This window comes from Lepidochelys olivacea, assembly GCF_965140295.1.
Source record: "Lepidochelys olivacea isolate rLepOli2 genome assembly, chromosome: 7".
NCBI lineage: Eukaryota > Metazoa > Chordata > Testudines > Cheloniidae > Lepidochelys > Lepidochelys olivacea.
In genome coordinates this window covers 10,375,227-10,397,203 of record NC_140417.1, presented here as the reverse complement: position 1 = coordinate 10,397,203, position 21,977 = coordinate 10,375,227, and the positions used below count along the sequence as shown (strand labels likewise).

The 21,977-nt window shown below is 39.2% G+C and overlaps 1 protein-coding gene across 12 annotated transcripts in view; it reads left to right on the top strand.

Annotated features, from left to right (window-relative positions):
- FOXP1 (forkhead box P1) overlaps nucleotides 1-21,977 on the top strand; it is a 494,495-nt gene that overhangs the window by 274,317 nt on the left and 198,201 nt on the right. For 10 of the 12 annotated variants that reach the window (XM_084634567.1, XM_084634565.1, XM_084634566.1 and 7 more), the window contains one exon: nucleotides 11,565-11,746. In XM_084634567.1, coding sequence (XP_084490693.1) covers nucleotides 11,576-11,746 — 171 coding nt within the window. In that variant the 5' untranslated portion in view covers nucleotides 11,565-11,575. Of the gene's footprint in view, nucleotides 1-274; nucleotides 358-8,464; nucleotides 8,483-11,564; nucleotides 11,747-21,977 lie in introns of those variants that run through there. The other 2 variants (XM_084634570.1, XM_084634559.1) reach the window with 2 other exon arrangements.

The window sequence follows — 21,977 nt, the reverse complement described above, 5'->3', positions numbered from 1 at the left end:
CGGGTGTGAGCAGCAGTTTATCCTGCAAGGTCTGGAAAAAAAACTTTAAATGCTGGGATTTTGATAAAGGAGAAAAGGGGAACTTGTCCCTGGAATGTGGTTGAAACTGACTTAGGTTTGCTTTTCTTATCTTTAACTTGGATGAAGGGGCTAGAAAGATTAGCAAGTTGTTTGGTTTTTCCAAGAGATTTCCTTAGTGTAATGATATCTATCCAGTTGTTTGCTTTTTTCAGAAGGGAGAGAGCACTCCTGCAAGACGACTAGCACAGTAATAGAGCATCTGATGGCTAGAAAATTCTGAGTGCAACAAACAAGGACTTAGAAGGTCTAGGACAAAGGGATAGGGCTATGAACAAGGTAATCACCAAAACGTACAGCATCTGAATTATGTACGACAGTTGGTTATATTTTTTCTTACCTTTTTAATCAGATAGGTTTCTAATTGATGCATCTGCCCTCTGTCAAGTTTGAAAAGGAAAACGTTTAACTTTTATTTCTAAAGCTGTCTGAAGAAATCCTCTGATTTGAAAGCAGGGCAATGTGAAAGAAGAGAAAATACCAAATTAAAAACTGTGCCCTGTCTGTCTTCTTTTGCGGATGACATTATAGAACTGCTTTTGCTCTCTCTGCTTATAACTGAAACAGCATTTACATCTGCTAATTCTGGAGGTTGGCTATTTGCAGTTTACTTTCTGAGAGTCCTCATTAGATAATTTGTGCTTTTGTAGGTAGTTTGTACTTTTGCGTTGTTTTGCAAACAAGCAAGAAAAACAAGCTTACGCCATCTTTGTTTTTCAGAATTATTGTTTGTTCTTGTTTCTGAATATGGCTTTGGTAGTTAATGCCAGACAGGACCTGTGAGCTTTAGCTGTAAGTTGTTAGGACTGTGCATGCAAAGTGACCTTGAGAAAAAAATGATAGCTCTTTTATATGAAGAAGGGTAGGATCTCTTACTTTGCATTTGAGGCTAGCTATTAAAAAATACATGTATTTAATATATATTTATAGGGAGCATGTGAAGGCTAAAATTAAATAATTGTCCCTATTGTCACTCGGAAAAGCAAACAACAAAACTTGCACAAAATTCTGATATATTGTATTCACTAACTCGCACTAATGATTCAAACATATTGTTCGTTTTGGCCGGTAGAGTGATTATGGCTTTGAGGTGAAGTGTAAGGTACTTGAAGTGTGTAACCTAACAAGCCAGTCATTAATTGACCAGCTCTACTATGATAAATCAAACCCTCTCTATATTAAACTAAGTGAAAATGTTGAAATGAGAAACTATATTGTGCAGTGGTGTTACAAATCAGCACCTGACTGTTGAAGTGATTTTAAGTACTGCAGAGTGATAGAGAAGCTAAAAATGCTTTAACGAGAGAGGGGATTTATAATTAAACCCCAATGAACCGTTGGTCTCTCTGAGGTTTGGAATCTCCCCATCACACCTCGGTGGTAAAGTAAATTTGCCCTGCTATGCATTTGCTAAACACAAAGCAGGCCTTGTATTTAATGGTCTTTAATATTCCATTGATCTGTGTGTCCATATTGGAGCCGATGCTGCCAGGATGGATTTGAATGCATATGAACTAATCTCAACCCTTGAGTTAGCACTCACTGGAGCAGCTTACACTCTCTGTTCATCCTTAGCACACAATTGTGTGAATACAACTGGTCTATTGGTGTGTATCGGGGTGGGGAGAACAGGTAGGTAGCTTGTGTTGTATGTCCATGTGTGAATGTGAGACTGGAAGTCGGGATGGAAATAGGTCTGTTCAGATTCGTTCCCTACCATTCTCAGCATGGCAGCACTAAAACTACAAGTATGCTTCCTTAAGGAGGGGAATTTCTGTAAAGCATGTAATGCCCAGATCAAAGTCCTGGTAATAGAGTTCACTGCACCCTGGCTGGAAATACAGTAATGTTCTCAGCCACTAGACCATTGCTATGCAGTGTGCCATTCATTTAAAAAGAAATGAAAAGCCCCTTTCCATCTAATAGTAGTATGATGATTTCTGTCAGGCCTGAAGGTTTGAAAGAAGTCTCCCAAAATGGAAGGAAATGAGCTCTCCTTCAAGGAGCTCACAAACATGTTGTAGCGAATGGTAACAAAACAGTAGAGAGGAGATAGGGAATAGAAGACTAGGCAACAATAAGTTTACTAGATTACTCAGTGAGAGCAAGTATAAGGCATGATGGAGTAAACTGGGATGCATGTTGTGAAAAGGATGACATAGTATTTGCCAGTTGGTGTGACGTGGTTCTGCTGTATAGTTCGAGATAATCGTGGCATGACTTTCATTTTGAATATGTAGATTAATAATTGCCAAACAAAGAAAAGCATGGTTGTGGACTGTATTTATTAAATGAGACTAGACTGGGCATGGCTCCTGGATGGGTATGCAAGGAATGGTGAGGATACAGACTCCTACCCCTGAAAAAAGCTGATTTCTCTGTTCTCTGTCTGGAATTTAGGGTCTGTAACCAGTATGGGTAAGGTGGGGTTACTTGGGTTATCCAATTCCTAGTGAAGTGATGGATGCAGACAGATTCTTTTGTGGACTCTATTTGAGTGGTCTATGGCTTATGCTGTCAAGGCAGATGTACCTCTCTGGTTTAGTGGGTTTTGGGCCAGTGACCTTCATATTGATGGAGTTAGTACTGTTTGCAGCAGAGAAAGAGAGAGAGAAAGGGTCAGGTTTTCTGTGAAGCTGTTACTCTTTGCACTTGTGTTATGGGGTACACACAACTCTTCCCCAAAATTGAAGGCTTTGCAGAGATTTTGTTTAGCACTCAGAGGTTCGTGTTCTCAGCTATCCGTCTGATGTGATTAAATACACCTTTGGGCACTAGTTCTTCCAGAGGACTAGTGAATGCCACAGAGCTAATGGCACCTCCTTATGCCCGTTTGTTAGTTACTTTCTCTGAAGGTGTAAGTTAATGTCACCCTCTTCCTGCTTTCTCACTATGTCCTATATTTGCTTTTTCTGCTACACTCTCTTCTGTGTCCCCCTTGACAGAACTGACTTACCCCTGGGTACCTTAAATCACTATTTACACAGAGAAGTTAAATGGCTTGCTTAATGACACACAGTGAGTCAGCGTGGCACAACTGGGAGTAGAAACCTGGAGTCCTGACTACCACTCCTCTCTTCTAACCACCACTTCCCTGAAGTTTCAGTGTATGTAGAAGATTAGCCATTGTCTCTCCTTGACTTTACTTGCTCTAAATTGCCACATCCCTCAGTGGCCATAAGGGCTGTTAGGAAATGGTAAGCTGTTGTAGTCATTTAGCCAAAAAAGAGTGAGAAAGGTGTTGTGTTAATGTATATAATTAAGAAAATAAAAAGACATGTGTGGATAAGCAGGAGTCGGTAAAGCAGCTACTCAAGAGACTTGAGGGTGAGATTGGACTGGAGAGCCTAGAGTAAGATCAAGCTAGTTAAGTTCAGCTTCTTACAAGAGTGACAGGTTTGATCTGTGGGGAGGGATTGCGGCAACAGGGATCACAGCTGTGTCCTTATTCAGTTGGCCAAGGTGATGCGCTTCGGCACTTCTAGAAAGCACCAATTGTTACCTTCCAGGCGGAATGCAATTATCCCTTCACTTTCCCTCCCCTTCATTTGTTATCTCTCCTCCCAATCTCTCTACATCATGGAGCAGTGCTTTCCCTTCAGCCATGAGGGTAGGGGAGGTGAGCGGCCCCCTTGTGAAACAGATGCCAGTGCCATTCTGTGGATCAGCTAGCAGGGATGCTCTCAGAGCAGTGTGATTTGTCTCCCATCCCCAGGGAGACTCAGCGTATCACCTCTACGATATGCTCAACCTCCACTGACCCAAGGCTTGGGATGAGTCTAGTTCAGAGCCTGGAACTCCCAGATGACAGCATGAGAAGCGGTCTTTGTGTCAGGAGGCCAGCCTCAGAATGTGCTGTGGATAATTCCATTCCTTCTGGCCCCTTTATTCCCAAGTACTAAATGAAATGTTCAGATTTTAGATCTGTCTAGACATATACAGTGCACGATAAAGTTGATAATACATTAATCATTTTTAACAACAGGTAATATGCATAATTTATGGTGTTACAGTGCTATCTTTTTTGATATTTATGATGGATAATGCTCAGTTTTTGCCCTCATATTACTGCTTTAAATTATGCCACAAGAAAATTAATGAGAAAGTAGATTTATGGGTTTCATTTGTTTGTCAATTCGGAAATTAATTGGGTGTTAATTTTAGCCGTCCCTCATCAGACCAGGTCTTTAGTATGTGTGCATTACTTTGCATTCATTGAAGCCTACCTCCCATTTACAGTGGGTCACTAGCTTTGCATACATTAAAATAGCCCTCAGGCACATTCTCTTGATTACTTTTTGAACTGCCATGCATTAGAAAATTTACGCCTTTCTGTTATAATTATGAAAATTCGGTATAGGAAGGTGGTGCTTGCATAGCGGCAAGTACATACACATTGTTACTCTGTTGTGTAAGATCCTATACCAAGCTCAGTACATTTGTGTTTTAATCCTGGAATATAGCATTCTTGTCCATCTTTACTGGAAGGTTTTCAGCCTTTGAAATTTCAAGGATCCATTTTAATTCAGTGAATTCCCCTTTTAGCTTAGGAAATGTCAAAGGATTTCCCCTGCATCTCTCTCTCTCTCTCTCTCTCTCTCTCTGTTTCCTCTTTTCACACTTCCAGTGTGTGCTTGCTTTTCTTCTACCTTGGTCCTGGGTTATACACCATAGCAAGAAACCACTATTCAGAGACATGACTCAGCGTCACCTTTTTAGGAGGGTGGAACCTCGTAGCATTTCTCACCAGCTCTATTGATTCTTGAAGATCATTTGTAATTCTTTTTTTAATCTAATCCCTTCTTTTCCTCCTCCTGCAAAACTAAGCAGCCAATAGTATCGTATATGCAATAGTGAATGACCCTTCAAAGGGGTAGATTTATCCAAAACATACCTGAATGTAATCAAACCCCTGGGATATGGAAATTGAAACTTTATCATAAGATTTCTAGCATTTCTTGGCTTCAGCTGAGGCAGAAATACTACTAAATCAGTTTTTGGCAATATTTAGGTGATTCTTCCAGGTCCACCTGAAACTAGCAAGTGCAAGGTTGTCAGTTTTCTTTATTTTTAATGACAAGGCCCTTTTGAGCCTTATGAAGGTTTGTTTCTCTCTGGCTTGCTTAATTTGTGGTGAAGGTTTGGATTGGTTCTTATTTTGCTGCACCAGTTTTCCCATCTTTAATCTTTACTTTGAATGCCACTTTTTAAAAAATACAATGTAGGATGTCTCTAAAGGCTTTAAAAACACAGCAGGTAGCCATCTAGAATAACATTCACTTACGTTTTTGAAACCCGAACAGCAGTCTGGGTAATTTGATGAGGATGATTTGCTTTGGTTAAGTCATACAGTGTATTGGGGCAGCAGTTTCCTTCAGCTTTCTTAACCACAAAGGCATTCCTAAAGGCAGTCACTGGCCCAATTTGCAATATTTTGGACTCTCCTCTCCAGCAGAATTTCAGATGGCCAGCAGCCATCAAGCAGCCTGCTCAGAAGCTGTTTGCTCTACACTTAATTAGTAACGGGGTGTGTTTTAGTGAATGAACAGCTGCATGTCTGCAGTGCTTCCACCACCAGAGCAGACACTTACTCTTTACAGGATTCTCAATCTCCACAAGTGAATCCATATTCTTTTACTCAACTGATGTGTGGCAGGGTGATATATTGCTTCCTTGCTACTTGCCAGCTTAGAGATCTAGGGACAGATCATCAACTGTTGGAAATTCAATGACAGTTTAAATTTGCTAAGGATCCACACCCTGATTTAGAAATATGTTCATAGAGAAGTGGATGGATTTAGGAGATTAGTGATGGGAATGGAAGTCTTTCACCTCCAGCTCACTAGTTGCAACCTGGGTCAGTGGTGATCAAAAATTGCCATCTGATATCTCAGAGGTGGCACACTAAGAAATGTGTTGCGCAATCATAGGGGTGGTTTCTAAACAAGTCAGGCATGTGTCACAATGTGAGGAGGCTTGTGCTGCCACTGCCCTGCTGTTTTTGTACCTTGATTTCTCTTTCTACTGCTGTTCATGTAGAACTTTTCTTGGGCATTTCTCTTTTCAAGGGGCAACCTCTCCCCCCCAAGCTGTTTAGTGTGTCTACTTTTTCATGTATGATTTCAAAATGTTTATCCTTTTCCAAACTGATTCAGGAGAGGCTTCCAACAGTGTTTGGAGCTTTATTTCTCTTCTTAAAATTGCAAAGCAAATGTATTCTTTGCTGGCAACAAAGGATGAAAACTAGTTTGATTTTAATGGCTGTCTGGGTGGATCACATGCCCGCTGCTGTTTGAGAATTTGGGAGTAGACATTGCCATTTAATCACTTACCGAAAACTGATTTTGCCATTAACTGTTGTCTCCACAGAAGTAGAAATATATTTTATAAATCTGTGTTTAGTTTAATTTACACATCCTTTCATGACTGGGCCAAGTTCTTTAAGGGCATTTATTCTGCTTCATATAAATAATTGATCAGCCAAGTTAATTTACTTCTGCCTGACTTGGTCAACCTTAATTAACTGCCCTGAAATAAAGACTGAACTTTTTGTTAGCTTAAAATCTTTACAAGTGTGAAAAGGAAGGGCTTTATTGTAAAATTTGTTGCACTAATGCGGTTGCCAGGGGAGGGAAATGTTGTATATTTGCACTGCTACAGTAGTTATATATTTGTTAAAACCTCCACATAACAATAGCCAAAATAAAATGAGTTTTGTGAAAAGCTCTTAGATGCACAGGTTGGGTTCAGGGTACGTGGCCTAGACTGATGCTGGAAGCATTTAGAGGGAGAATTTCAAAGGCACAACGGGCAGCTGGGCACCCAAGGCCAGATTTGTCATGGTGTTTAGGCACCAAAAGATGCAGATAGGCACCGAGTGGAATTTTCAAAAGCTCCGCCCTGAAATGTGGTGCAAAATTAAAAGAAAAAAAACCAAATTGAATAAATAAAACCTGTGAGCGGACAGCCTATCCTGTGCTACAAAAGTGTGCTCTCTGTTCCAGCACTACTTTGCTTTGTACTTTCGTGAGACTTCTTCCTACGCCATTAAATGTATTCACTTAGAAAATAATATTTTGCATACCATGCATCTTTATGCATGGAACTGTGTTTAATTTATCCTTGTGCATAAAAATGAACATAGAAATGATAGAAATTGCTTGTTTTCATAAAGCATCACTCTCCTGACCAAACTTATTTGCTATCGTTTGATTAATTAGGGTTGTATTTAGTACAAAGTTTGCTTTTTGTGATACTGGACATAAAGGAGCAACAGCCCATCTCCCACATGGTATAATCCTAATTCATGCTACAAACCTTGCTTGGGCTCCTTCCTTCCAATGTAAATGATAGGCTTTGGCAACAAACAACATTCTCAATAGCCTGGAACAAGAAGTCGCGCTTCTTCCGTGCCCATCTATAAAAGATTGTCTCACCCACCCTCAGGGGAACATCAGGCTGACTTATTTGGGCATGCTCAAAAAGACCAATAATATCCACTATGTGGGAGGGGCTCAAATAGCCTGCGCTCCCCTGCTGTGACTCCTAATGATTGCAGTATATTGTGATTATTTACATCAAGTCACATGCTGACTGTAGCTAAGGAACAAAGTGTTTTATCTTCTGTGCCCCTACACACATCTTATCTGGAGGAGGAGTTTTGGCAATGTCTGTTTGTCTTTGCACTGTTGTCCAGCCAGGGTTACATTTTGAGCTGGTAGACAAAAAGTGAGCAAGTTTTAGACAGAATTTGCACAGAGGTTTTCACCATTTTCATTTATTTGATGTTACAGAGTTGTTTTTTAAAGAGTTCTGAGTCTGCAGAATTATGTTTTCTATTAAATTTGTAGGGCCCAAACTAGTCCAGTCTTCTTTTTTCCTTTGTTGAGGATCAGTTTGCAAAATCCATTTCCAATTCCTTATGCGCAATGGCTTCTGCTCATTCTCTCCTGACCACAGGAGGTAGGCATAGCCAGAACTCATGCATGCTACTGTATTTTGAAATGTAAAATAAGAGTACAAACATTTGCAATGAAAAAAGTTCTCAGAAAACTCAGTAGTCTTCTTTTTTTGGGAAAACAAATTAATTGAGAAAAATTGCAACATTTTCAACATTTCCTTCTGTTCTGGGAGGATTTTGTAACCTGAGATGCAATAAATAATTTTTTGACTAATTTTCTTATGAATTATTTCCTGAGACCTAGTGATTATGCATTGATTGATCTGCTCCTCAGTGATGCCAGTCTCCTCAAGGCTTTTGGTACCTTTGGGCAGTGTTTTTTTCTAACATATGTTTTGACATCACCAGTGTTCTTCATAGTTTCCCCATGTGTCTGCTCCAGGATAACTTGTTCGTTATCTACCGAAAGAGCTTGGGAACGGGATGTCTTTTTTCACCGTTCAGGTACAATTTCTTTTTTCACTTTTGTTTCAACTGGTGTGGTATCAGCTGGAGGCACATACGGTCAGTTCTTTAGCGCTGTCAGAAATGAGCACCCTTCCTAGGACACTTACAGCTTTTTCGGGCTGCCATAAAAACTTCATAGCAATTGACACCTGTGTCTTAGGCCAAAGGTGCTGCCATCTTTTCCCCAGGGACTGTGTGTTTCAAAGAGATGAGTTTAAAAAACTAATCAAATGATAACTCTTCATGTTTGACCAGATCATCAGGTGATGTAAATTGAAATAAGCCTTCCTTTATTCCAGTTGAGAATCTGGCCCTAAGTATAGATGAAGAGAGAAAGATTAAGGGTTTTTAGTTTATTCCCCTCTGGTTAAAGGAGCTGTGCCTTTTTTACAGTAGTGTGTAGGAATTGAGTAATATTACTTTAAATATATCGAGTCCATTGATGTCATCTGTGTTTCAGAAGCCACCAGAACCCTGCTAGAGCTGCAAGGGATATATCTATATAGGTAGATAGATAGATATAGAGAGAGAGCTAGGTCTGACACATTGTATATGTTTAGCAAACACGGCTATTACCATGCCTGTGTGGTTCCTTCATGTAACGTGTGTAAAGAGCAAAAGACAACATGTACTCTACATCAGAATTGGATCAATTTTAAGAACAAAATGCATTGTCTAGTTACATACAGAAAGGTTTTTGTTAATTTAGATCTGTGAAGTTTTACAAGGAAACTGACAGAAACAGTATAATGAAGCTTGTAGTCCTTTTGTCTCTTTGCATGATTCAGAGATCCCACAGAGTGAATTGAAACGAGTTTCCATAGACTAGATGAAATTTATTTAAATGTAAGCAGAACATTTGAATCTGTTCTACCACCTTTCATAAATGTGAAAGAGGTGCATAGCATGTAGGGTGAATAGATCCTTAGTGTCTGGAGTGGGGTCTTTCTTATGTTTGGTTTCCCCAGCCTTGATTGTGAATCAGAAACTAATGCTAATGTTGTAGCATGCATATGACAAAGCCCTTTTTTAGTCAGTTGCTTCCCAGATAGGACATCTTGGTTATTAGCTTTATGGAACATCATTATGAATATCCAAATTTACCAAATTAGTGAGTGGCATATGTTTGTTTGGCTGCAGTGTAGCGCAACCCACAGAGCTAAACAATAACCGTAGTTGGATGCTACATGTCACTTAATGCTTGACAGTTGGGCTACTCTTGAAATGTTAGTGAAAGGGGCTGCTTGCTCTGAGCAGCTAACCCAAAGAAGTTGGCACTGGAAGGAAAAAACCTTTCAGTCTCCAACAAATATCGTACAGTAGATGTCTCAGGGCTCAAAATTATGCCTGTACAGATTTTCTGGGGAAAGTATTTTCCCCTAGTACTTTTCCATTAGAAATGCATTGCTTTCTCTCTCCTCTTTTGATTGATGTTTTCCCACATGTGCTGGGAGGGGGAATTTTTCTTCCTGTTTCTGAACTGGTTAAGAGTTATTGAATTTAAACAGGTTTCTCCTTAAATATGGGCCTTTTATTGCCAGTGGAGAGCAGTTGAAAACAAAAGATCTGCTTTTCTGGGCTGCTCATTGAAATTCAGATGGAGACAGGCAAGCTTTCCTTACTGATGCCTTTGGGGAAAGTCTCTGTTGGGAAAGCATCCTGTTTTCCTAATTCTGTTGTATATACGACCAAGAACATACTACCTCTAGCTACTAATGGTCCGTATTGCCAAGCACTGCTGTGAAACATTTACTGTGTGTCTGTCTTTCCTAGCGAGTAGCTCTTGTCACCATGGGCAAGTGATTCTGGGCAATAAAAAGAGGAATGAGGAACCATAAGGAAGGAAGGATGAGACAACGGAAACAGACAAAACTAATGGCATTTTAATCCTTTAACATTGGGGCTAGTGGATTGAAATACCTATAATAGAGCCAGTCAAATTGCACAAAAAGATAATCGAGAATAGTTTCACAAATAAATATGGCAACTTCACTTTAGTATTATTTTTGGAGTCACATTGTTCCCAAGTTTCAGAGTTCTCACCACAACCTCTTTGTTCATGGAAACTTTCAAGAATCCCAGAACTTTCAGGAATTTTAGCATAAACAATGAGTTGTCCAGTAATTCATCACTGAAGAATGTTATTTGCTATTCATTAGTCTCCAGATTAAAAGAAAAAAATTGTCATCCATTTAAAGAGGAGAACTTATATCTTTAACTTAGATGATCGGTCAGACACCATGATAATGTATTGCAAATGATCAAAGTCAGTGAATGGTTTGTGAACAGCCCGTGGACTAAAATTTGTGTTCATGTAAACTACTTGACAGATATCTACAAATAGTTAATGTGTTCACAAAGGGGTCATGATTTCTACGACTGCTTCACAAATAAGGGCCAGTATTGTTCAGATACATTGTTTGTTGCAAATACTTCAGCTAATTCTAGTTGTAAAGTAGTATCACTAAGGTGTATATTAAGTCAGATGGATAACAGTAACTAGGAGATTTACTCAAAGGGCCCAGAATCCTGTGAGCGGCTGAATGAATCCTGGAAGAAAAGAATTTGCTTCAGGGAAAATTGATGGCGCTCAGCACATTTCAGAGGTTGCTCGGCACCTTGCAGAAACCTGAAATATCTCTGGGTAGTTCATAGTAATGAAAGTTGCTAATTTGACAGAATCCTGGTGTGAATGGAAATCTGAATACTCAACGGTCCAATTCAGCTTTCTGCGTCTGTCCACTATGTATCAAGGTTTTGTTGTTGCCCATAACATGTTACACAGAATGACTTGTCAGTTTTGAAGTAAAATATACAGATGTAATTAGAAAATTGTAATTACTGATTTTGTGTGTTCGTTTGAAAAATATTTTTTTCTGTAAGGGTAAGTGTTGAGCAAATAATGCTATATTTAGAAATAAACTGGTAACATGAACCATTAATGAAAGATAAATTGTATGAAGGGAAATGACACATGTTTATAGCTTTGACAGGATTTAAAACAGGGCATGTCTCCTTATATACAGCAACTGTTTTAACAGCTGCTTTTTTTTTTTTCTCCTCTCCTAAATTATTTCAGGTTTTTGAGTCATGATGCAAGAATCTGGGATTGAGACAAAAAGTAACGGTTCAGCTATTCAGAATGGAGCAAGCAGTGGCAACCATTTACTAGAGTGCAGTCTGCGGGAAGTGAGATCCAACGGTGAGACACCTTCAGTTGAAATTGGGGCTGCAGATTTAGCACATCTTCAGCAACAGCAGGTACTGTACGATATATTTACAACTTCACTTCCTAAAGGGGGGGAAAAAAAGTATTTAGCTCTTAAACCCTCGATATTTGCCAGTCAAATAAATGGTTAGGAGGGCCTTCATACATGTGTATGAGATATACCCTGTAATACTTAGATAAATGCAATCATAATGTAAAGGAAAATTTGCACTTCTCTTCTCTTTCCAATGAGTGCCCTTTCTCCTGAACTCATTGGAAAGATCCAAAGATCACAGTCCATTTCTGTTGTCTAAATGTGTAGAGCCTGGTCGCTGTACCTGGGTGAACCACTGTATGCTAGTTTCCAAAATATGTCACTGGTTGGAAGAATCACTAATTCTGAGTTTTGTTTTTGCAACAAATTTTAATATAACCTAGCATCCTCTATCAACAGAGTCTTTTCTGTTAGCTAAATGGTTTGTCGAGGTTCCTACTGCAATGAAACTAAAAAATTAAATAAAATGAAATCATCACATCAGTCCTGTTTTTACGACAGAATCATCCAGAGCAAAATTATGTATTCATGTGTTCCCTATGTATGTTAATTATTACATTTTAGACAGAAGCGATTGAGTTCATCAGTGTTATTGTTAGTAGATTAGCCATATAACATGTTGTCTTTTTTTTTTTCTCTCCCTTTATAAAATTTTGAAACCCTGGTTAGAGGAAGACTTATAGCAAACTGCTTAGCCTGTATCATTAACACATTTTTGGAACAAAGGCTGTGCTACAACAGTCTAGTGAATGTGTTTATGCTTAAACCGTACTAGCTGTAATGCAGTAAACATTCTTAAAACCTTTTAAATAAGCTTTTGGCGGCTGTGCAAGTCTCTCTTAAGTGCGCAGTATCATTTCAGCAGGTTGTTGTGGTGAAGAAAAACCTGCAGTTGAAAACAAGGCAAAACCGAAGGCTTAAGAAGTAACAAGTAGCCAGGTTTGCCAGTGTAAGACAGAAAGCTTCAGATTAAGCAGATCAGAGAAATGTATGATACTAAATGCAATAGACTTTGGTTGTTTGAATCATTTTCATTCTACAGGTTTTTACTTGAAGTGAGAATACCATCAGTGAGAAAGTCACAGCCATGCTGAATTCATTACTGCAGTAGTCACACAAAACCACGGATAAAATTTCAATAACTGCAGGCCATAGTTGAGTAAACAGTTGCACTGAAACTTAATTCCTGTTGATTTTTCCCTCATTCTTCGCCAGGGGCACATTCTGATTCGTAGTGCAAAGACAACAGGGGTTACGGCTTTGATTAATATAGGACAGTAGAAGAGAATTAGAACTGTAAAATACGTTAGAAGTACATTCAGCACCAAGGTCTGCTCTTAAAAAGGCTTCATATCCAAATGAATTAATTACACTTCTTTGATTTGAACACTATGGAATTTTTCAGTCCCGTGTTCACCCCACCCCCTTTGTTTAGTGATGCATGAAAAAATAAATGACCCAAATATAGCATTTGGTAGACCAGAAATACACAACTGGGATGTTTCTTCCTTATCACCAATTATTAATCTACACTGAAGCTATCACCCTTGAGCATTTGTCAGTGCCTCTCCTTAATCAACCAGAAGGATCGCTGTTGAGTGAGGTAACAACTTAATCTTGTATGTAATGTTCTGTATCATTCAACAGCCACCCATTTGGTCAATTAAGGAGAGAGACTGATGCATTCCAAAAAGAATTCTGTGGGGTCCTCCAGCCCACTCCCAAACGATGCCCAGAACAGCTGGATGTGCTTCCTCCATCATGCTCCCAGGCCCTACCAGACCTGGGAGTTAAAGATAGAAATTGATTGGGGGAGAATTTCTTTATGGTGCAGATTTTGTAGGATTCTCATTTGTACTTAGTTTTTACCCTTTGCCTGTATCTCTTTTGCCAGTAATATAATAGCTTTTGATTAACATGCTCTCCTCTAGGTTTGCAAAGGCCTTCTTGTTTTGTGTTTTAATTCTACTGTTAATTTGTTTTGATGAGTCTCTTTTCTATTGAGTTTTCTTTTTAAAAAGTCAGCCGTTTGCTTCGTTTATAACACCTCTTTAAAAAAGAATGCAATATCTAAGGGACTGTCAAAACTAGTGTAATAATGTATCAATCATTGTGTTTTGAAAATAGTTTTAAATGCCGGAAAGAAAAATGTTTTCAGACTGCTAATGCAAGCATTTACAGATACGCATACAACACAGAGCATAATGTTTAGATGTTTCTCCATATACAACATATGCTCTCAGGTCACTTGACAGAATGCGTGCTAGATAACGCTGCTTCAATACAAATGAATGGTTATTTAAATAAAACAGCTATTTCTTAAGAGCATTTCAGTCTAAGTGTTTCTTTATGCCACCTGGCATTTGTGTTTTCTGAAAAATAAGCAGAGAGTAGATTGAGCGCTTGGCTCCTCTGCGGTTTGCTGGTTAACTGCATTCCCATGATGAGCAATGGTCAAGCGTGAGATGCTGCCATGCAGTGCTTTTGGATAAAGCACTTACTCAGATTTTAGAATTTGAACTCTTTTATTAAGATTGTGACTTTCAAGGATCGACAACATGTGTTTCTTTGAATTATGGAAACAAACCTTTTTTTAAAAAAAATGGTTGATTCAGGAGGTTTTAACAAATTTACAAATCCATTCACTTTTGTAAATCTTATATCCTAGCAAAACATCAAGTAATGCTGGTATTCATCATTTTGGAGGAATGAAATGGATTGTGGGTACTCTTGCAATCAGGGCAGGGATGAATCTAGTACAAGTACTATACTGTCTTTGTCATTAGTTTGATTCCACTGCAGGAGATAGTGCAGAGGAAAACTAAATAGGTCTTAGTGCTAATATTTCTTGTAACATGTTAAATCATCCTTTGAGTAGCAAATTTGGGGCTTAGTTCTGTAATACTTACTCAAGATGAGTAGTCCCGATTAATGTCAGTGGCAATATTTGTGGAGTAAAATACTATCTAGAAGAGCTAAGGTGGTCCTTTGTGAAGATGGCAGCTGGGGAGATGCGAAGAGAGATAAAATTAGAGAGCTGTATGGAAGGGGATCAGAAGAATCAGCACCAGGAATGGACAGAAAGCGTAGTAAGAACACATTCTCACAAGATATTAGCGCCTCCTAAGAGAGGCAGTTATCCTCCTCAGCTTCTCCTGTGTTCAGTGTGAGTTGAAGATGTTCAGCATCTTTCAGAACTGGGTCTTTTCTCAAGCACTGGTTTTGTTGACTGTTTTCTGCCTGTGAGACCTCAGGTAGAGCATCAAGGTAACCTAGAGCATCAGACTCCACAAGTAGAACTGAAATAGACAACTGAAGCAGAGCATTGGAGCAGCCCAGAGGAACTCCCAGCTGCCTAAACAGACAACAGGAGTGAGACAGAACATTGTAATAGGCCAGAGAGGCTTCGACAGAGCAACTGAGAACTCTGGCAATATCCAGTTGCTTACACAAATCACAACCTGAAGAGTTCAACAAGAACGTCTAATGACCGAGGGGCTTTTAAGAGTCATGATGCCTCAAGGGAGCTGTAATATAACAGCTCTTGCCGACCAAAAGTAATGACTGCAGATCTTCTTTTAGTGTGAATTGGTGCAGCTCCAGTTACTTAAATGGAGTTTCTCGGATTTACCTCAATAGGGAATATGACCCATTGATTCTGAAGAACCATATAATGTTCAGTGTAATTTATTGTAACTTGTTACTGTACATTAAAGTGTTATTAATTTATTCATAGAAAGATAAAAAATATGAATGGAGTGAAAAGGATGGGACATAAAGGTGAATTCCAGCAAGACCTGAAATGCTCTGTTGCATGGTGGTAGAAATGCAAACCTCTCTACGTCCATAGACGGTTCCAGTTTGATACCATAATTTCAAGTACTGCCCCAAGAGTCTAAAGCTCCATATCTTTTGTCTAATCCAGAATTCTTTTGAACTTTTAGGAGGTATGACTTTAATAGTAATTTGTTGACAGATTAGCTGCAGAGATTGCAAAGAGTTTATTTTGCAAAACTGGCAGACTGATATCAGTGTTCTCTTAAGGAAAAAAAAAACACACTGCTGTTTTGCAATTGCTTGCATTTATTGACAACCAGTGCTGAGCTGGCAGAATTGGAATGTTTGTATAATGTAAACCTATAGCTTGCCTGATGCAGTGTAGTGTAGTTTTAGGTAGTGCATAGATTACTTGATAAAAAGGGTTACAAGGTGACTGCTTTTATGTCAAAGTAGAATAGCAATATAAATGGAAGTGGTACATAGAGAAACAAGAAGGAAGTTTATATAGAGAATTGCACTTTATGTAAGAAAGTTTCTTTCCATCGCTTTCTTTGAACTGGACTATACTGTAATTCTCAAGTGTCACTTAACTTTCTGAAGAGTTTAGCTAAATAGTATGTTTAACCTGTGTCTGCAAAAATAAGGTAAGCAGTTTTTTAGTGAGCAGAATTTGATAAAATGTTGTTTAATTTTCCATTCATATTTCCTACTTTTACACCTTTATTTACCTTTGAACAAATGCATCTGATAAATTGGCAGACAAATAGAACCCTATTCATATACATGAGATATACAAAACATTCACACCTCTCACAAAAGACATTTTGGCCAAATACTGATACCTTACACACAATGAGTAGCTCTCTACTCCATAAGTAGTCTAAGTGACTTCAATGGGACTGTTCATGCGTAGCAAGGTGCTATGCAATGGCAGTATTGAGATTTAAGTTTCACACTGAGGAAAACAAGTGTCATAAGGGATATATGGTTTCACCAAACTCTTCCATATCAAAAGAAAGAGGAAAATGTGTGGTAAAGTGGTTATGATGTATATTATTCAGTGATTGCTTTAATTTGGTAAATTAGGAATTTCAAGAGATTTATTTTATACTCATAGACTTTAAGATCAGAACGGACCGTCATGGTCATCAAGTCTGACCTCCTGCTCTGCAGCCCACAGAATCTCACCCACCCACTACTGTAATAGACCCTAACCTCTGGCTGAGCTACTGAAATCCTCAAATCATGGTTTAAAGACTTCAAGTAACAGAGAATTCACCATTTACACTAGTTCAAACCCATAAACACTAGTGACCCATGCTGCACAGGAAGGCCAAAAACACCCCAGAGTCTCTGCCAATCTGACCTTGGGAAAAATTCCTTCCCGACCCCCAATATGGTGATCGGTTAGACCCTGAGCATGTCAGCAGAATAGAAGTCATTCAGTATATGTCAGAGTACAAATGAATTGAATGCTGTCACATTTTTTAACAACACATTTACTAACAGTTTCATCTTTTAAAAAACATGAAAGGAGGTTATAAATTGCATCAGAAATGTTATGGTCCCACTGATCATGAAGTGGACTTATCTCTTTAAAACAAAGCTACCAAAGTAGATCTTTGATAAAAGTCTTTGTTCCATATTGACACAACTGGGATAGACTAAACTTGTTTGTTAGGCTTTAAGGTAAAACACATTTTGAGTTACTTTTGTTGGGAAGATATGGGGTGTAATTATTAAACTGCTGTTGTCATTGAAAGAGCCATTTAAGAGTATAGATTAAACTACTTACAGGCATCAGGATTGTGTCTAGTTTTGCATTTTACTGCACTGGTAATTCATGATTACAATAACCTCATCAAAGATCAATCTTATTGTAGAGTCTTTTTCAGCACGGGGAATAAAAGACAGACTTTCCATACATTGTAACTTAGTGTTTTTATCGCTCAGGCCTTTTCCCCCCAAGTTCTCCGATCTCCCAGCATTGACTGGAAGGTGACATGATGTCTTTTTAGTCATTCAAATCTAATAACTTTTAATCTGAAGGTTAAGTAGTGAGATATAAACTAAGAGATGATAATATCAATTTTATGTTCACTGAAGGGCACAATATACCGCTTTCTAGTAGAGGGAAAATTGTGCGTAAAATGTCTTTTGCTTTTTATCAGAAAAGCTCTGGCTCTGCGAGCTCAGAGATGAAGCAGCGCTAGCAAAATTAACCAAGTTTTAACATAGAATGGCTACCTTGCCAGGATTTTTGAACCAATGATTTTTTTAATAATACAGTTTTTAGCTCTCTTGTCAATGAACCATGCTGAGAACATTCGTGCAACATTCTTTATCATCTCTGCTACTAATGTCTTTTGTTATAACCACTTATTGACATCAACAAGACTTAAATTATCTCTTACTGCTGAAGGGTGAGGGGAAACTGCTGCTTGGTTCCACTTGCTGAGCTTTTTTTAGTTTAATTTTGGTTTGTTTCTAAAATCATTGATAACCACATTGAGGCTATGGGGCCTCCATATTTGCGGTGTGTGTGTGTGTAAGTAAACTGGGTCATTGGGCATCTGAATTATGTGTACATCTAAATTTGGAAGCACTCTTTGGAACTCTGCTCCTGTGGGGTTTTATGGTATAACTTTTTACTTTAAAATTAAAACTAAACAACCCAGTAGCAAGTTAAGTTTAAATTGACTCTTCAAGGAAATATGGTTTTTGAAATGTGTTGTTTTTGGTTTTTAACCTAGTATATTGTATGAAAAGTCCCCAGTGAAATGACAGGACTGTGCTGTTTTTATAGACTCACACTCTGCTCTTGTAAAATTTACATGCCTATATTTGCTCATGCTTACTCATCAAAGCAAAAAAAGTTATATATTCACCAGTTAGCCATGTTAGGGGAAAATAAACAAGGGGACATTTTAAAGCTACTATTTAAAGCTAGTATTTGTTTGCACTGATAGAGAAATTCAGTGGGTATGGGATATAAATTAAAAGTCTGTTTCAAATGATTGATGTTATTAAAACCATTGTAAGAGGTTCTGTGTACTTATGGGTTGTATAATAAGGGATGCAACCAAAGTTTTGGTCAGTGATAGGGCAAATATAAAAAGGCATTATTCCTAATAAGATATAATGTGGTCTTGAACTCACATAGAACTCTTCTTCATGATGGCCATAGGTCCAGCAAGGCTCTTAAGCATGTGCCTAATTTAAAGTGCATGAATAATCATTTTAAGATCAATGGGACTGATCATGCATTTAAAGTTAGGGATGTGCTTAAGGACCTTGCTGAACTGGGGCTTAAGTGATTTCAGACCAACAAGAATATGCATAGAGTGTTGAAATACTTTAAAATAAATTTCACTGCTTAGGAATAGAATACATTTTAAAATACATTGTTAATGTGAAAGAGCAGGCTGTATTCGGGACTCCATTATCACTTTTGGAGGTAGGATAATGTTGCATTGGTTTTACAAATTTCATCCTACCAGTCAGCCTTTGCTTCACAGAGGTCGTGTCTTACAGACATGATTTTGGTCCCACTTACATTACATTTATACTAGTGTAACCAGAGGTAGGGCTGATTTACACCTATGTACATGAGACCAGTAATGAAGTTCTGTGATTTTCTCTTTTTGTGGGCCTGGATTGTGTTGTTTCTCTTTTGGAGCTCCATTGTACCACAGCAAGTGAAAAGGAACTCAGCACTAGTTGGACAGAATGTTTGCAAAACGGCAAGTTACACTGTAAATAGTGAAGCTCTCACATATGGTACGTTTCACTTTTTTTTTTAATTTAAATTTGATTCACAGTTTCTAACTTTCATGCAGAGCATCTCAGGTAAACAGAATTATTATTCTAAGTTAAATGTTGTGTCTGTTTTTAAAAAATCAGTTAAAATAGTGCAATAACATAATTTAAAGTGTTACAATATGGCAAATGTAATGAGCATTGTCAGCTGTGTCGCTATTTTGTGAGTTTTGTTAGCCACCATGACTGTTTTAAAACAAAATTCATTTGGAACTTATTTTAAATTGAGCACGTATTTTATTTTTTCCGTATGAACCTATAGATCTCTAAAATAAGTGTAAAATCAGACATTTCTGAAGTGTCAGCTTTATTTCAGGTTCAGCTTTTCAGTTTATTCTTAATCATATTTCTTGTTTTTCTCTTCAAGGGTTATTTGGTAGTAAAAGTAATGCTCTGTAAATACAGGGCTAGTAGTGCTAGATAAAGTTAGGCCATTTCAGATGTGGCTAAGAACTGCACAAATTTAGCAGCATAGCTCTGCCAAAACATTTCAGATTAAAATTCTAAGGGCTTGTCTACCCGAACACTTAATTCATGGTAAACTGGGGTGTTAATCTACCCCCAGTTAGGCTGCTTCGTGCTAAGTGTCTGTGCGGACCCTGTTGCCACACACTAAAATTTCCCTAGCGCAGTTTAATCTAGTTCCATTTCAAAGCACACTGTTGAACTTTCAGTGCTCAGCAGCAGGGTTCCCACAGGCATTTAGCATGAGACAGGAAAATGCAAGGTAGATTTATGCACCGGCTTGCCACAAGCTAAGGCCACGTCTACGCCTGAGCTAGGGGGGTGTTTCCAGCTCAGGTAGATGTGCTTGTGCTAATTCTTGTCGAGCGAGCACACTGAAAATACAAGTGTGGCTGTGATGAGCACTGACAGGGACGAGCAGCAGCAAGGGCTAGCTTCCTCAGATACAAACTTGTCCAGACCCCATGGGTACATATTTGGCGTGGCTAGCCCTCATCACTGCACGTGCTACCCCAGCTACGCTATTATTTTTAGTGTGCTAAGCTCAATTAGAATTAGTGCGAGTATGTCTACCCAAGCAGGGAATCACACCCCTGGCTCAAGCTGTAGGCACAGCTGAAGGTCACGTCTATACTACAAACTTCGGTCAATGCAAGTTATGTCAGCATAAAGCCATTGTAGTTAGTATATCGCTTGTATAAATGCATACTTGGTGCCTTCTGTTGGTGCGCCTACTCACTGGGAGGGCTTTTATCGATGTGCAGTGCATCATGGGTAGATATCCCAGTGTGCAACCTGCCACCATCTAGCACATTGTCTTTTGTGTATTTTTGGCAATACATGGTTGGGCCAAAATAAGTTGCACAGGGGAGACCGAGAGCAAGGATTTAACTTTCCACAGTGCAACTGTCTCCACCCCATAATGTCACCCGTAGGCCATAATTTTTGCACCTGTTTTCAAAATCCTCAAAACCCATGCGCACCCCCTCGCGGTCTGCCATCTGGCAGAAGCATGGAGCCTTCAAAGCTCTGCACTATTGTCATAAGCATTGCAAGCACAGGGTGCACATACAAGCGGTTTTGCAGAGCTGCAAGAAGAACCAACTCAGCAGAGAATATGACAATTTCTTGGAGCACAAATTGCTGTGGGACATGGTGAGAACCAATTCAAGGTTGTTGGTGGGGTTCAGGGACCATTTACAGATTGTGGAGTGCTGTTGCTGGGCCTGAGAAACGAGCACTGACTGTTGGGATTGCATCAGAATAAAGGTTTGGGATGATGAGCAGTGGCTACAGAACTTTCAGATGTGCAAGGCCACATTCCTGGGTCTGTGTGCCGAGCTCACCTCACCCCAGCCCTCCAGCACAGGGGCACCAGAATGAGAGCTGTGCTGTCAGTGGAGAAGCAAGTGGCAGTCGCTCCTTGGAAACTTGCAATGCCAGATAGCTACTTCTCAGTAGGAAATCATTTTGGAGTTGAGAAATCCACTGTGGGGGGTCATTGTCATGCAAATGTGCAGGGCTGTTAATCATCTCCTGCTATGCAGGACTGTGACTCTTGGCAACGTACAGGACATAGTGGATGGTTTTGTAGCGGTGGAGTTCCTCGACTGTGGTGGAGCATTACATGGCACGCATATCCCTATTTTGGTGTCAAACCATTTTGCAACAGAGTATGTCAAGAGAAAGGGCTACTTTTCTATGGGTATGCAAGCTTTGGTGGATCACTGGGGGCACTTGACTGACATCAGTGCTGGCTACTTAGGAAAGGTGCAAGATGCTCGTATTTTTAAGAATATAGGACTTTTCAGAAACTACAAGCAGGGACTTTGTTTCCTGACTGATGGATTACCATTGGGAATGTTGTAATGACTGTAGTGATCCTGGGGACCCAGCCTGCCCCAGGCTCTCCTGGCTTATGAGGCCATACACTGGCCACCTTGACTGCACTGAGGAAAGATTCAGTTACTGGCTCAGAATGTGCAGAATGACAGTTGAATGTGCTTTTGGTAGATTGAAGGGATGCTGGTGGTGTTGACTCACAAGATTGGATCTCAATGAGAATAATATCCCAATGGTTATTGCTGCCTGCTGTGTCCTGCATAGTATCTGTGACGGATAGCGGGGAAAGCTGCTGCCAGGGTGAAGGGTGGAGGTGGCTGTCT